The 15146-nt window shown below is 42.6% G+C and overlaps 1 protein-coding gene across 2 annotated transcripts in view; it reads left to right on the top strand.

The window, feature by feature from the left end:
• The window catches only part of LOC127624600 (gamma-aminobutyric acid receptor subunit beta-4-like), a 115797-nt gene that overhangs the window by 51987 nt on the left and 48664 nt on the right, over positions 1 to 15146 (top strand). For both annotated transcript variants that reach the window (XM_052099386.1, XM_052099385.1), the window contains exon 3: positions 2372 to 2439. In XM_052099386.1, the coding sequence (XP_051955346.1) occupies positions 2372 to 2439 (68 nt within the window). The remainder of the gene's footprint in view (positions 1 to 2371; positions 2440 to 15146) is intronic.

Below are 15146 nucleotides of genomic sequence, written 5' to 3'. Positions count from 1 at the left end.
ATGATAATGTATTTGACTATTTTTAACAAACTTTTATTTGGATTTTATGGTATGCTAAAAGTACTTTTATAATAACTTTTTTACATAACGATTTTTTTTTTCTTTTTCTTTGTATGTTTACTTGCAACAATTATGTTAAAAAAAAAAAATACAATAATGGTGTAGCATTAAGGAGGATGTAACTTTGAGGTGGATTCACAAATAATGTTTGACACAAGCTGGCACACAAATATCACACACAATTTTGTGGTAGACAAAAGTGTCATCATGTGTAACCACACAATTTTAAAACTGCTAATAACTGGGATTTATTTAAGCAATATCACATGAGAAAAAGTGTTATTTTACTTAATATCAGCATGGCTGAGATTAACAAGCAGTTGATACAAAGTCAGTTCACTCAGCGTCCATCTTTCAAACGCTCCCCGGCAGCTATTTTTCTAAACAAGCGGCATACAAGTGCAGCTCCTATCTACTTTAATGGGGAAAGACAGAAATGTCCAAAACAGTTGGTCAAGATTATGATAAAAGAACATATTTTAAATCAGCAGTAAAATCTGACAGCACTGGTATCATAAATTGTGATTCTTTACCTCAGATTTAGCTAAAAAAGCAATTTTCCCGGCTTGTAAAGCTAATGCGCATGTGTGTTCTCGAGTTGTTTGATAGGCGATGTCTGTATCTAATAGGTGATTGGCTCTTTTAACTGTAAGGCGGGACTTCCTTTCTTCATCTGATGTTGCCCTGAAGTGGCGCTTGTTCGCAAATTGGTGTTGTTTCTGGGCTGAAGACCCACAGAGGTACGCAGTTAGGTCAGTGCTTTCATTCATGCAGGAGAGGTTGGAGGGGAGGCTATCCCCCTCCACCTTGAAGGTGTATGTAGCTGCTATCGCGGCCCACCACAACTTAATTATCCGGTTCCTAAGGTGTGCCCGGAGGTTAAATCCCTCCCGGCCAACCCTGTTCCCCTCCCGGGATCTCTCAGTGGTCCTCTCGGGCCTTCAGAGACCCCCCCTTCGAGCCGCTAGAATCAGTTGGACTCAGGGCCCTCTCCCTGAAGACGGCCCTCCTGATCGCTCTCGCCTCCATGAAAAGGGTCGGGGACCTGCAAGCGTTCTCTGTCAGCGACACCTGCCTGGAGTTCGGCCCGGCAGACACTCATGTGATCCTAAGACCGCAACCGGGCTATGTGCCAAAAGTTCCTACCACTCCCTTCAGGGACCAGGTAGTGAACCTGCAAGCACAGCCCCGGTAGGAGGCTGATATCAAGTAATTTCATTTTAGACACAATATGGCCAGTTAATTTGAAATGCTTATTGAAAAATCAGATTAGAGTACTGGAACACAATTTTGAAAAATCTGCTTTTTATTGTTGTTTTTTTTTCTTTCCATCATATCTTATTTTTAATTGCACTGTTTAAACTAGGGCTGTGAATTTAACATGTTCATTTGGTGCGATTAATTACATCAACAACCACAAAAATAAATCTCGCTTACAGAGAACTGGCAGCACAGTATAAGTTTGGAGGTGTTCACTTAGGACACGTTTATAAAGCGCAAAAGAACGAACATTTTTTTTTTAATAGTTTTTAACTTGACAAAGCATCTTAAAAATTTACTGGTTATGGCACGAGACACTAGAATACAACATATTGAATGTATATATCATGTATACTCAAGGGCGGTTCTAGTGGTGCCCCTAAATTGGAGTGGTAGAATGGTAAGAGTGACATTCTCATTTTCCATCTCAATGAGAGTTCAGTGACCCCACATCATAGTAAATAAACCAAACAAATTATATTTAAACAAACCATCAATACATTATGATTGCATAAGAATTATTAGTGCAGTTAAGCTGAATTTAAGTACAATATTTATTAAATATTCACTAGGCCGGTTGTAGGCCAAAATGATCTAGAACCGCCCCTGCCTATACTGTACAGCACAACTATAAAACAAATGGCATCTGACTTGTTTGTTATAAGTTACACTATTATTTCTCTAATAACAAAAATAGAGCTTTAAGATGTATATTTGAAGAGTTCAGCCTGACAAGCACATCGGCACCACTATTGTGTCACTTATTGATTTTAAAGAAATAGCTTCCCCAAAAATTTACATTTTGTTATTATTTTCTCATCCTGATGTCATTCCAAACACTTAATGACTCTCTTTCTTCTGTGGAACACAAAATGAGAAATGTTGATCAATGCACTGGCCACTCTTTTCCATGTAGTGAATGTAAATGGGGACTCAAAGTTTCAATACATGTCACATCACACAAAGAGTTTATTAGTTATTTTCAAGGCATAATTGGTTGCATGTTCTAATTCACTGATGTTTTCTCTCTCTTTCTCTCTCTTTTCTTCAGGTCCTCCAGTCATCGTGGGAATGAGCATAAATATAGCCAGTATAGACTCCATTTCAGAAGTCAACATGGTTCGTAACAATGATTTGGGCATTATTATAATGTTATTACTGTCAGTTGTTTCTACCGAAGCTTTTTAAGCACTACTGAAATAAACTCATTCATTATACAGTCCCCCAATGAAATTAATGAATGTCATATAAACATTATATGACATATAAGATGATTTAACCAAAGCTACAAATGTTATATGTTTTTTTCATGTAGTATGCTAAGCGATTTGCCTGCTAAGCTAACATTTCATCATGCATAGCTTATAGTTAGCAAGCTATTCAATTATCCTACTAAGCTAATATTGTCTATCCAGTGCAAATACATCACATTATTATATTTTAAATGTTGAATCTGTGCTGTATGGTAAATGGATATACTGCATTTATGTGATCAGCTACAGTACAAATTAGCATCAGACATTTCTGATCAGGCATTACAAACATCTACCCCAAATGGATACAGAATTTCATGGGGAGACACAATATTGCATGCCACGGCTAAATGAGTAGTATTTTCAGGCAGCTTTATAGCTATTCATCATCAACAATGCACAAAATGCTCAAAAACTTTACAGTCAACATTCACAACTTAATTATGACCTATAAATTAGTTCCGCCATGATTATTTAGTTGTCATGAGTTTGTCCAAACTCAAAATATTTTATAAGGGTTGTGCTTATCTTGTAAATTCAGTTGTTACACATTAAAAAGTCCTCGTGTTTCACATTTATCAAATTCCATAGGTCAGTAATATTTGTATATTAGTGGCCATTTGGGTATAATTTAGCATCCGTTCTCGTTTAACATATGTTTAAAGGCCTGTTCTATTATGTACTTTATGGTGCTCAATAAGAAAATGATCAGTATGCATGATTATGAATAACTGCGGTCATGACCAATTATGTAGCACTAGTAGACCTTTTGGCTTTGGACCATCACCTCAAGTTAAACACCACCCTGGAGCCTTTAAAAAGCAGTTTATTTAAAGAGCAGTCATCTGCATTTCTGCTGACAACTCCCCATACATACTTACCGTAGAGACCCCATAGAGTGTTATTGCATTCATCATTTTCTCGTGCAGAGTCAGGGACTTTGGTTTTATTAGCACCTCGCTTCAACGAGTCAGCCTGAATCCATAAAATACCTCCGAACAGAAGTACTGCACCTGGATTGGTTCTTCTTTCAGGTTAATGTTGAATAATAAAGCAATAAGCAACAGTAGGTTGTGCATTACAATGATTTTTGTCATAGGTAAGGGGTGTTCTACCTGTGGTAAAATTACTGTTATGCACAGACTTGAGTGGCTTATTGTTTTATAAAAATATCTTTCAGAATCTGAACTATCTGTTTTATTGGAATGGTTTGACAGCAGGAAATATGATCATAGATCAGATCAGGGTATTACAGGTTATAATTTTAATTTACATTTTATTTCTATTTTATTTTCAATTGGTCCTTTTAATTTAGTTTAGCTATCCTTATTCTAATCTATTTCTGGGTTTCCAACCACATATATTTTTATGCATATTTGGGGATTTTGCATAGTAAATGCAGGATGGAAACACCAAAATCAAGGAAAATCTCTACAATATGCATAAAAAAAACATCATGGTTACTGTTGTAACCTCTGTTTCCCGAGGGAAGGAACGATACATTGTGTCGAATGAATCGACACAAGGGGTCTTACTGGGACACCAAACATACATCTGAACCTGAGAAAAGGCCAATGTCCAGTTGGCAGACAGAATTTGCATGCTCTGCCCCAGACAATATGGGTATAAAGGGAAGCGGGGCAGCGAGTGCCAGTCAGGATTTTGCACTGAGGAGCCGAAAATAAGGTACAGCCATTTACAGTGGTAGGTCTAGTGCAGTGGCAGGAGGGACACAAAGTCTCGTTCCTTCCCTCGGGAACGGAGGTTACACAGTAACCATGACGTTCCCCTTCTGTCACTCACTCGACGTTGTTTTGAATGAAGTGACACAAGGGGTCCCATATAAAAACGGCACGCACTGACTGTGTTACATGAACTGTCGAGACAGGTGCAAGCAGGCTACTGCGTGCTAGAGGCAACTGTGTCGGCTGCATGTAGCCCTCCCCAACTCCCCCAAAGAGATGTCACATACAGACCTTAGGTTCCCTGCACCCCTGAGGGGTGGAACAGGTGCTACATGACTAGCATGGGAAGTAGACCTTCTCTCTCACTGTGTCTCTCATATAGGACTTGAAGCGGTTGGGGCTATCTTAACGCTATGAAATGCGTCGGGGAAGGCAGTCTTTCCCGGTCCTATTCTTTCAGGGAGAAAAGACCCTGCGGTGGCCACATCCTGCCCAGTCTAGGCGGAGGTAACATGTGGCAAATACACCATGAGGGTTGTGAAGCCATAAGTGGGAAATGGCTCGGTGGTAGGTCCAGCCTGATGAGGGGGGACTCTGCAACCACAGTGATCGGGTCCGCTGACAGGGGGACGATACCGCAGGAAAATTTTCCTGAAAATGGAACTAAGCCCATGTAGCCCGACCCCAGTACAGAGCACCTGTGACCCATAGTGGGTCTGGCCGCAAATTGCTCCGCTGAATTCGCTGGCCAGAAGGCTAGGGAGGAGAACATCCAGGGAGCGATGCTTAGTGGCTAACCTGTGATAGAAGGCGCACTAGATCAACTTGGTGAAGGGTGCTATGTTCAAGCGGAACACCCGGCAGGTTGTGCCGCGTTACCGAGTTCTAACGGCTCGGACCTGACAAAACACGGGACAAGATCGACTCAACCCTGAGATTGTAAAATCTGGCAAAGGTATTGGGTGTTGCCCAGCCTGCTGCTCTGCAGATGTCTGCTAAGGAGGTGCCATGGGCCAACGCCCACGAGGATACCACACTTCTCGTAGAACCTGCAAGGGGGCGGGCATGGCCTGGGTGTGATAAGCTAAGGAAATAGCATCAACGACCCAGGTAGCTAACCTCTGTTTGGAGACGGCGATCCCTTTCCGTCATCTGCCAAAGCAGACAAAGAGCTGCTCAGAACATCTAGAGCTCTGCGTGAGGTCCAAATAGATACGCAAAGCATGTACTGGACACAGCAACAAGATGGCTGGGTCTGCCTCCTCCCGGGGTAGCTTGCTTGCAGACTCACAACCTGGTCCCTGAAGGGGGTCATAGAAACCTTGGGCATGTAGCCCGGTCGCGGCCTCAGGATAACATGAGAATGTGCCGGACTGAACTCCAGGCAGGTGTCGCTGACAGAGAATGCATGCAGGTCCCCATCCCTCGAAGGGGGGTCTCTGAAGGCCCGAGAAGACCACAGAGAGATCTCGGGAGGGGAACAGGCTAGACCGGGGAGGGTTCAGTCTCCGGGTGCCTTTCAGGAACCTGATAATCAAGTTGTGCTTACCTAGGGACTTGCCATCTACTGCATCGTGGTGGGCTGCGATAGCAGCTACATACACCTACAAGGTGGAGGGGGATAGCCTCCCCTCCAGCCTCTCCTTCTGGAATGAAAGCACTGACCAAACTATACACCTCAATGGGTCTTCGGCTCGAGAAGAACACCAATTTGTGAACAAGCGCCACTTTAGGACGTAAAGTTGCCTGGTGGAGGGAGCTCTGGCTTGGTTGATCGTGTCTACAACTGCAGGTGGTAGATCAATTAGATCTTCCGCATCCCGTCCAGGGGGCAGGCGTGGAGGTTCCAGAGGTCTGGGTGCGGGTGCCAGAGGGTGCCCCGTCCCTGAGAAAGAAGGTCCTTCCTCAGGGGAATTTTCCAGGCAGGTGCTGTGGCAAGGAGCGTAAGATCCGAGAACCAGGCCCGGGTGGGCCAGTAAGGGGCCACCAGGATGACCTGTTCCTCGTCCTCACTGATCTTGCACAGCACCGGTGCAAGAAGGCTCACTGGGGTAAATGTGTACTTGCGCAGCCTCCGGGGGCCAGTTGTGGCCAGCGCGTCTGTCCCGAGAGGAGATCCTTTCAGGGAGTACCAGAGCTGGCAGTGGGAGTTGTCTTGGGAGGCAAAGAGATCTATCTGTGCCTTGCCGAACTGGTCCAGCTGGACCACCTGGGGATGGAGCCTCCACTCTCCACTGGGCGAAACCTGTCCACTGTCGTGTTGTGATTGCCAGGGATGTGAGTGGCACGCAGCAACCTGAGTCGCGGCTGACTCCAAAGGAGGAGATGGTGGGCGAGTTGAGACATATGACGAGAGCGCACGCTGCCTTGGCGATTTATGTATGCTACCGTCGCGGTGCTGTCTGCTCGGATCAAGACGTGCTTGCCCTGGATTAGTTAGTGCATAAACTATGATTGTAAAAAATTTATAAATTAAATAGAGTGGTTTCATATTCCATGTTCAGTTCTTCTTTGCGACAATTTTCCCAGAAGTGACAATTTTGAACACATGGAATGAAATCGCTTCTTTATTTGCAAATTGTTTTTGCAATAATCTGTTTTTGTGCATAAATAACATTCATAACTAAATATTTTTAGTTTTTCTAGTTTCACTTTACTTTTAGTTTTTCAGAATATTTCATTTTTAATTAATTTTATTTTTTTGTATTTTAGCACTGCCATAGTTAATGTGTTACTGATATCATTCAAATATATTTAACACACATTTCTCAGGACTGTGTAGTGATACATTCATTTTTTGCTGATATTTTATTGTTTATTGAAAACAACTTGTAAAGGTTTCAAATGTAATAATATATACTGTCTGCATCAAAAACTACATCTAAAATTATTTGTGATTTTTTTATTATTATTATTATTTAGTTTTGGTCTAATTGTTAGAGATTAATTTTGTTTTGTTTAGTTTTTCCATTTATGTTAGGTTTCATTTTTATTTCTCTTCATGAAAAAGTCTAAATTCAGGCCCCATTCACACTAATACTGTATGTTTTCTTTTGAATACTCTTGTTCACACAGGATCAGTGTTTTTTTCCACTGAATATTCAGCATTTCAAAACCGTTCTTCATTTCTGCATAATTTTGAAAACAACAACATTAAGAAATTGAGAAGTTTCAAACAAAAACACATTAGTGTGGATGTGGCCTTATTTTTCATCAGGGGTGGAAAGAGTACTGAAAAATAATATTCAAGGAAAAGTACTTTTACTTCATAAAAAATGCAGTTTTAGTAAAATAAAAGTACCTTTCCTAAAAACTACTCAAGTAAGAATAAAAGAGTAGCTCATTTAAAAGTACTCATGAGTAGTGAGTATTCACTACTGAGTTGCGAAAGCTATGCCCCTTTACAATAAAAACTCTATGCTGCAATTTAAAAATGTATCAAACATACCGTTATTTACATTTCCTTTTATGGCTGTTTACCAGAAACAAATATAGGTATTTTATAGGTGTTTGTGATTGACAACTTTTAAAATACATCTATTATCTATGATACTGTAAACACTAAATTAATCAGTTTTTAAAAAATAAATAAAAGGGTGATATGATTACAGAAATGAAAAGTTATTTTCAATATCACAATGTATGAAACAATTACATTCAAATCAGTTTATGTGTAGGGTCTAAATTTCCCTAATGCAAGGAATGCAAAAAGAAAAGCAGGGTCACTTGGCGCATCATATCCTGCACAATAGAGATGGTAGAGCAATTGTTCACACAAAAATGGAAATTATCTCATCAATTAGTCACCCTTATGCCATCCCAGACTGTGTATGACTTTCTTTTTTCAGCAGAACACAAATTAAGATTTTTAGAAGAATATATAGGTCCAGACTGAAGTCATATGGATTACTTTTATGCTGCCTTTATGTGCTTTATGGAGTGGCAAAATTGTGGCACCCATTCACTTGTACTGTATGGACCAACAGAGCTGAAATATTCTTCTAAAAATCTTAATTTGTGTTCTGCAGAAGAAAGAAAGTCATAGACATCTGGGATGGCATGAGGGTGAATAAATAAGATAAATTTTATTTTTGAGTTATCTATTTATTTAAGTAGCACATGGGGGGCCACATTGTCCTCCTTTTGAGATACAATGTTCCACATTGATTTAGTTTTTGTATCTTTAAGCCCAGTGTGGCAGGGTGGAGGGCGGGCCGGGTCATGATTGTACACACCCGGTCCCGTATTAGGCTAATCAAGCCTCCCGAGAGGGATAAAGGTCAACTGCAGAGGATCGTGCGGGAGAGAGAGATAGTTTACAGACATGTCCGTCATGTGTGTGTTTGTGTCTTTTAAGTTTACCAATTAAACTATTATTTATATTATCAAGCCGGTTCTCGCCTCCTCCTTTCCATTGATCCCTTTATACCCAGAAATAGTTGTGTTCTCATTCTAATGCATGATGCAAAATTTTATGAAGTTTGTGACTGGTGGAATGCATTAGAAAAACATGATAAAGGCTAAGCATATTTCTCTACTAAAAACATCTCTACTTTCCTGATAATTTATTATACAAATTAACACACTTTCTACAGTTGGGGTCGGTATTCTTAAAAACTAACAATTACATTAATACTTTTAAAGCTACTCAAGTTATTCAGCCAAAAGTAGTGAGTGGTTTTCTCATTTCCTTGTGATTGTTGTTTGATTAATAGACTTTATAAGATATAGCCTTCTAGACAGTGCTCAATTCGGTTACATGTACACTTCAAGTCCAACATTTTGGATGCTGTCTACACTGGAAGTGACCGCAGTGGGTGTCACGTTAAATTTTGCGCATCACACGCTGCTGCAACTACACAAATTAAATGGTTAAGAACGTTTGTGTCGACGCCTCCAGTGTAGACAGCCTAGAGACTATTTATTACCAGAGATGGGCCACTTCTATTTAATTGAATGTGAGCAATTGGAACGCCCAACCAAGAAGCTCTAGTGCCCAACGGTCAACGGCTGTAAGGTGAAAGAGATAATTACCTTTTATGGGGCTTTTCCACTGTGGATGGTACCTGGTACTTTTTTTGTATCATCACGGTCGAGGTTCCAATACTTTACAGGTTTGGTTTCAAGTTGGTAAAACCAAACCAATCAAATCAGTCTTAATTGATACCGTGATGCTGCTCATCAACTTTTTCTGTCAACTCAGGCTTTGATCCTGAGTTTAAGATTTGTACACGCACATGAATGAGTGAAGTTTGCAGTGAACAGCGGATTCACCTCTCTTGAGAGAGTTACTGGGATTTACCTGTCCACTGAAGCCTGATCATTATAAAAATATGAAAGATGAAAACTCCACAAGAAGGGAAATCATGAACAATTAAAACAGAAGAATAAGGTATCATGTGATGCCACCTTCAGACCCTCTTTGGAAATAAGATGTTATAGGTTTCTGATGTTTTACAAAGCACCAGAGGCATACCGTGACCTCATCATCAGAGAGGGCCCTTCCACAGTCATCACAGGCAGTAGTCGGCACCAGACGAAAATAACTCAGTTTGCATATTTTTTTTGCAAAGATGCTGTGCTCAGAATACATTAGCTCCTCATTTTTAAGAAACTCATCACTTCAATTTTTTCCTGACAAAACAATATGCCTCTTTCAGAGAGGTAGTTTGAAGGCACTTTTGACGTCATTAGTTTAACAGCTTTGACATTTTCATTATCTAATTTTGCGAGAAATAGGGTGATAAGACTATCACAATGGTGTAAAAAACTGACCACTGTTTGAAAATATGATGTGTTCAAGTTTTTTGGGGTGGAAGTTCATACTTTAGAATTTTGGATGTCACACCCTTTTTAAAATATGCACTTCCCTTACACATCGCTAAAAGTTACAACCTATAATATTAAACAATAAACAAGTTTTACAACTTATGGACATGTTATGCATCAGCTACCCATGTGTTGTTTATCCAACTAATTGTAGTAGTTAGTTGAGTACAGTTGACTGTTACAGCTGTATAATGAATGGTTGTAATCCCATTTTCAGGTACAGACAGTGTTGATGCTTCAGGCTGTCTTGTTCATGTGTTTCTTGTACTAAGCTGCAGGTGAGTTAATTAGCTCTGGTCACAGCATTATCAAGCTCCAAGTAAAATTCAATTAAAATCCGATAACAGAGAGCTGTGCTGTTTCTAGATTAAACTTTGCTTGAAATCGCTCCCAGGCACTGAGGAGACAGCATGCTAGCTTAGCAAATGCTTCATTTCTAATTGACAGAAAATTTACAGATAAAAACAGTCTAAACTCATCCATTGATTCCTGGTTAAGTAATTATTTTGAAAATAAGCAGCAAATAAAGATTTCTGCCAGGCTTCTGAAGCAAGAATAATTAATCAAAATGCCTGGTTACCCTTATAGGAATGTTCTGGGTTCAATACAATTTATGTTTTATCGACAGTATCTGTGACATGTTGTTGATTACCACAGTCAATCATTTTTTTTTGTTAAAACAGTTCTGAAAGTGTAGCAGAAATAATTATACACCAAGAATTACATTCACTAAACAGTTGCACCAACTTTGCATGCAAAATTTTAGCTTAATATTTCACTACAGAAACAAAGCCGTAGAAGGTAGCAATGATTCACCTTCTATCACTCACTCGACGTTGTGTCAATTGTAGTGACACAAGGGGTCTCTTCTGAGAGCCTTGCGTACATTTGAACTTGAACTTGAGAAAAGGCCAATGTCAAGTTGGCAGACAGAATTTGCATGCCCCGCCCCGGACATATGGGTATAAAGGGAGCCAGCCGGCATTCTCCTTCGAGCCCCCGGAATTGGATGATGATTTCGCCGCTGCATCGGAAAGCATCACGGCGTGTGATGCTGATGACTTGCCTGGGCTGCCACCTTCAGGTCCGCTCGCCCAATCTGAGCCTGACGCACGGATGTCCGCTATGCTTTCCCGGGCCGCCCTGATCACGAGGTGGACTGGAAACCTCTGCCCCCCCACGGCTACTCGATTGGTTCCGTGGGCCAGGGCGCCGCTCATAGCCACGCCCCCCCCCCTCCCAACCCCCCAGTACCTTTCTTCCTGGAAGTGCATGACGAGCTGACGAGTTCGTGGAGGACACCTTTTACTACCCGGAACCGACCTCCTCGCTCGTCCGCTCTCACTACCCTGGACGGAGGGGTGGCCCACTGTTACACGGAGGTTCCTCAGGTGGACAGAGCGGTTGCGATCCACCTGTGTCCCGAGAATGACCTTCCGGTACTCCCCTCCAAGGCCTGTAGGACAACGTCATCACTGACTGTGAAAGCTTAAAGCGGCACTGGACAGGCCGCCTCCACCTTGCATGCCATGGCTCTCCTGCAAGTACAACAAGCCAAGGCACTCAAAGATCTGCACCTGGATAGTCCTGATCCTGACGTGCTGCAGGAACTGCGCTCTGCCACCGACCTCGCTCTCAGAGCTACGAAGGTCACAGCACAAGTACTTGGGCGGGCAATGACCACCTTAGTAGTCCAGGAACAGCATCTATAGCTGAACTTGGTCGAGATGCGCAACGTTGACAAAGCCAGCTTCCTCAACGCCCCATCTCCCAGTTTGGTCTATTCGGCAACACCGTCGACGACTTCGCCCAGCAGTTCTCGGCGATGAAGAAACAGACAGAGGCCATCTCCCACATCACGCCGCGCCATCGTAGCGCAGGCTGTCCCCCGTCTGCTCACTGTGGGCGTCCCCCTGCGAAAAAGCCAATGGCAGCTCCACCTCAAACTGGGCACAGCTTTCAGCCCCAGTGTCGAGCACCTGCAGGTGGAGCATTCCTCCCTGTCTCCAGGACCCCCTCTAGGGCCCCTAAAACTCCCAAGCGTTTGTGAGGTGGTACACCCAGGAAGCCAGACATTTGCTCCGGAGCTGGTAGCAAGACCACTCCGACCCCCGGTGGAGGTCCGGGAAGACAATCCTCAGTTCTCCCTTTTTCATCGCCGCACCCCACTTCGGGCTGCGGTACCCAAATTGTCAAAGAGCAATTTCCTCACTTCTGTAGGGCTTCAGGTCAACTGAGAAAGAAGCAAGCTCTCTCCGGTTCAGAGATCTCTTTTATCAGTTTAGAGTTAGACTCAGTCTCAATGTCAGCACGCCTCACAACCGAGCATGCGCAGTCAGTGCTTACGTGCCTGGCTCGCTTCAAGCTAGGCACAGCGGTTCCTCTCAAACAGTTCCAGAGGCTCCAAGGGCATAAGGCATCCTTGGACGCGGTCACGCTGCTCGGTTTGATGCATATGAGACCGCTCCAGCACTGGCTTCAGACTCGAGTCTCGAGATGGGCATGGTGCCGCAGCATATACCGTGTGTTTATCACCCCTTTCTGCCATTAGAATTTCAACCCTTTGACAGACCTCTGATTTCTGCGGACAGGAGTCCCCCTACAGCAGGTGTCCAGATATGTCGTGGTCACCACAGACACCTCTCAACTGGGTTGGAGCGCCGTGTGCTATGGGCACGCAGGCGCTGGCTTCTGGACGGGGCCCCACCTGTTTTGGCACATCAACTGCCTTGAGTTGTTGGCTGTACTCCTTGCTCCTTGGCAAGCACATCTTGATCTGTTCAGACAGCACCGCCACGGTAGCGTACATAAATCGAACCCTTCCCGGCCAAACCTGTTCCCCTCCTGGGATCTCTCAGTGGTCCTCTAGGGCCTTCAGAGACCCCCCTTCGAGCCGCTTGATTCACTCGAGCTCAATTCTAGTTCCCGCTTCAGGCAACTCCCTGTGATGTATTTTCCACGGTACGGTCCCCCCACTGGCAGGACCCGCGTCTCCCTGTGGCAGTCCTCTCGCCGTGTCTGTAGCAACTCCTCCCTTGTCAGGCAGGATCTACCACCGAACCATGTCCATGGGTGGCTTGACAACCCCCATGTGTATTAACCACAAGTTACCTCCCCCCAGTTTGGGCAGGTCGTGGCCTTTTCCCCCTGAAAGAATAGGAACGGGAAAGGACGGCTTCCCCGTCGAAACCGACGTTTTGGTTCTACATTATGTTTAGTTGAGTGCATTTGATTATTGCTATACAGTATGTAAAAAAAAAAAAAACAACTGACACATGTAGGAGAAATTATCTTTTATAACTGAGAAAGATACTCAATTTTGAAAACAGCTGAGCTACTGTCACACTATTGTAGTTAAGTTAGTAGCGTTGCTCATTTTTGGCCACAAAGACACTAATCCCTTTAAGTTTTAAAACTCTGTTTTCAGTTTCTGAATGACATTGTTGTCCAAATTATGCAGTTATGAAGAGCCTTTTTTTAAATCTCCATTTTCAGTGAAGGAAAATGCCATTCTAGTGTGGATGAGAAGCATAAATATGTCTAAATTAATATGTTTTTAAACACGTTTAGTGTGGATGTGGCCTTCTAGTAGTTAGCAATTAGTATGTCCAGAATCTTATCAATGACGTTAAAGACCTTTTAGTCCATGATCCCTATTTTGAGAGCACCTTACAAAAAACTGTGAATGAGATGGCTGGTGGAGTTCAGAGCGCCCACTTGTCTGTGCCTAAATCTGCCACTTCTTTTAATGTTTGAATTTATATTTATTATTCACTGCAAAATGTGTGCTTGACATTTCACATTTTGCTTGACACCTCCAGCCTCCAGAATAATGTTGTTATACATGCACAGACAAATGAAAATTCTGTTTCATACAGATATCAATATCAGAAATAGCAGGAGAAACCACAGCTAACATATTCCACCATTAATGTAGCCTACAATTTCAGCGTTATCTGGAAAGAAAAAATTTGAATGAAATAATATTATAAATAATAGTTATATAATAATAATAATTCTTATTATTATTAGGCTGTTATTATGAAATTGCATATACAAGACATATTTTATCAAAATAAACTATAAATGTAAGAGTAACATGTAAAAATGGGTATTTCATTTAGTTTTGACGCACTTTCGGTTTAAGCCAAGCCCACGCACGGTTCCATTCTAATACAGAGACAGATACAGATAAGTTTTCCATATGAACAGATACAGACACAAATACAGATAATGGCTTCGCTGCACTACTAAATAGCAACAAAAACAACCACAGCGCTTTCCTAAACACCTTTTTGTCACTATGCAGTACAAAATGTCCATGATTCACCAGATCATTGCATGTCAAGTGACACATACAGTAAATCGTCATGGTTGCTGTTGTAACCTCCGTTCCCTGATGGAGAGAACAAGACATTGTGTCGATTGTAGTGACATAATGGGTCTTCCTTGGGAGCATTGTGTACCTCTGAACTTGAGAAAAGGCCAGTGTGAAATTGGCATTCAGAATTTGCATGTCCCACCACTGGAAATACGGGTATAAAGGGAGCGGACGTGCATCTGTCAGTCAGGTTTTTTGCACTGAGGAGCCGAGAATAAGGTACGGCGTGTTACAGTGGTAGGAATAGTGCCATGGCAAGAGGGACACAACGTCTCGTTCCTTCCATCGGGGAATGGAGGTTACAACAGTAACCACTCAACGTTGTGTCAATTGTAGTGACACAAGGGGTCCCATTTAAAAATGGCATGCACTAAACCGTGTTACATGAACTGCTGAGACAGGTGAAAGCAGGCTGTTGAGTGCTAGAAGCAGCTGTGTTGGCCGCACATAACCCTGCCCAATGCCCCCAATAAAAGGTGTCATATACCGCACTTAGGTTCCCAGTACCCGTACGGGAACAGGCGACATGACTAGCATAGGAGCAAGCCTGGCAGCCACGGCCTTTTCTCTCTCTATGTCTCTTGCATAGGGTGTGGCCACACTCATCCTGAGCTTGGACGGAAGCAAGCGTGCGTGCCGGGGGGCGGGTGGTTCATAGCGATGTACCCAGCAAAACCG

Source organism: Xyrauchen texanus, chromosome 31 (assembly GCF_025860055.1).
Source record: "Xyrauchen texanus isolate HMW12.3.18 chromosome 31, RBS_HiC_50CHRs, whole genome shotgun sequence".
NCBI classification, from domain to species: Eukaryota; Metazoa; Chordata; class Actinopteri; order Cypriniformes; family Catostomidae; genus Xyrauchen; species Xyrauchen texanus.
The sequence above is the reverse complement of the archived record's forward strand: the minus strand, read 5'-3'. Positions and strand labels throughout refer to the sequence as shown.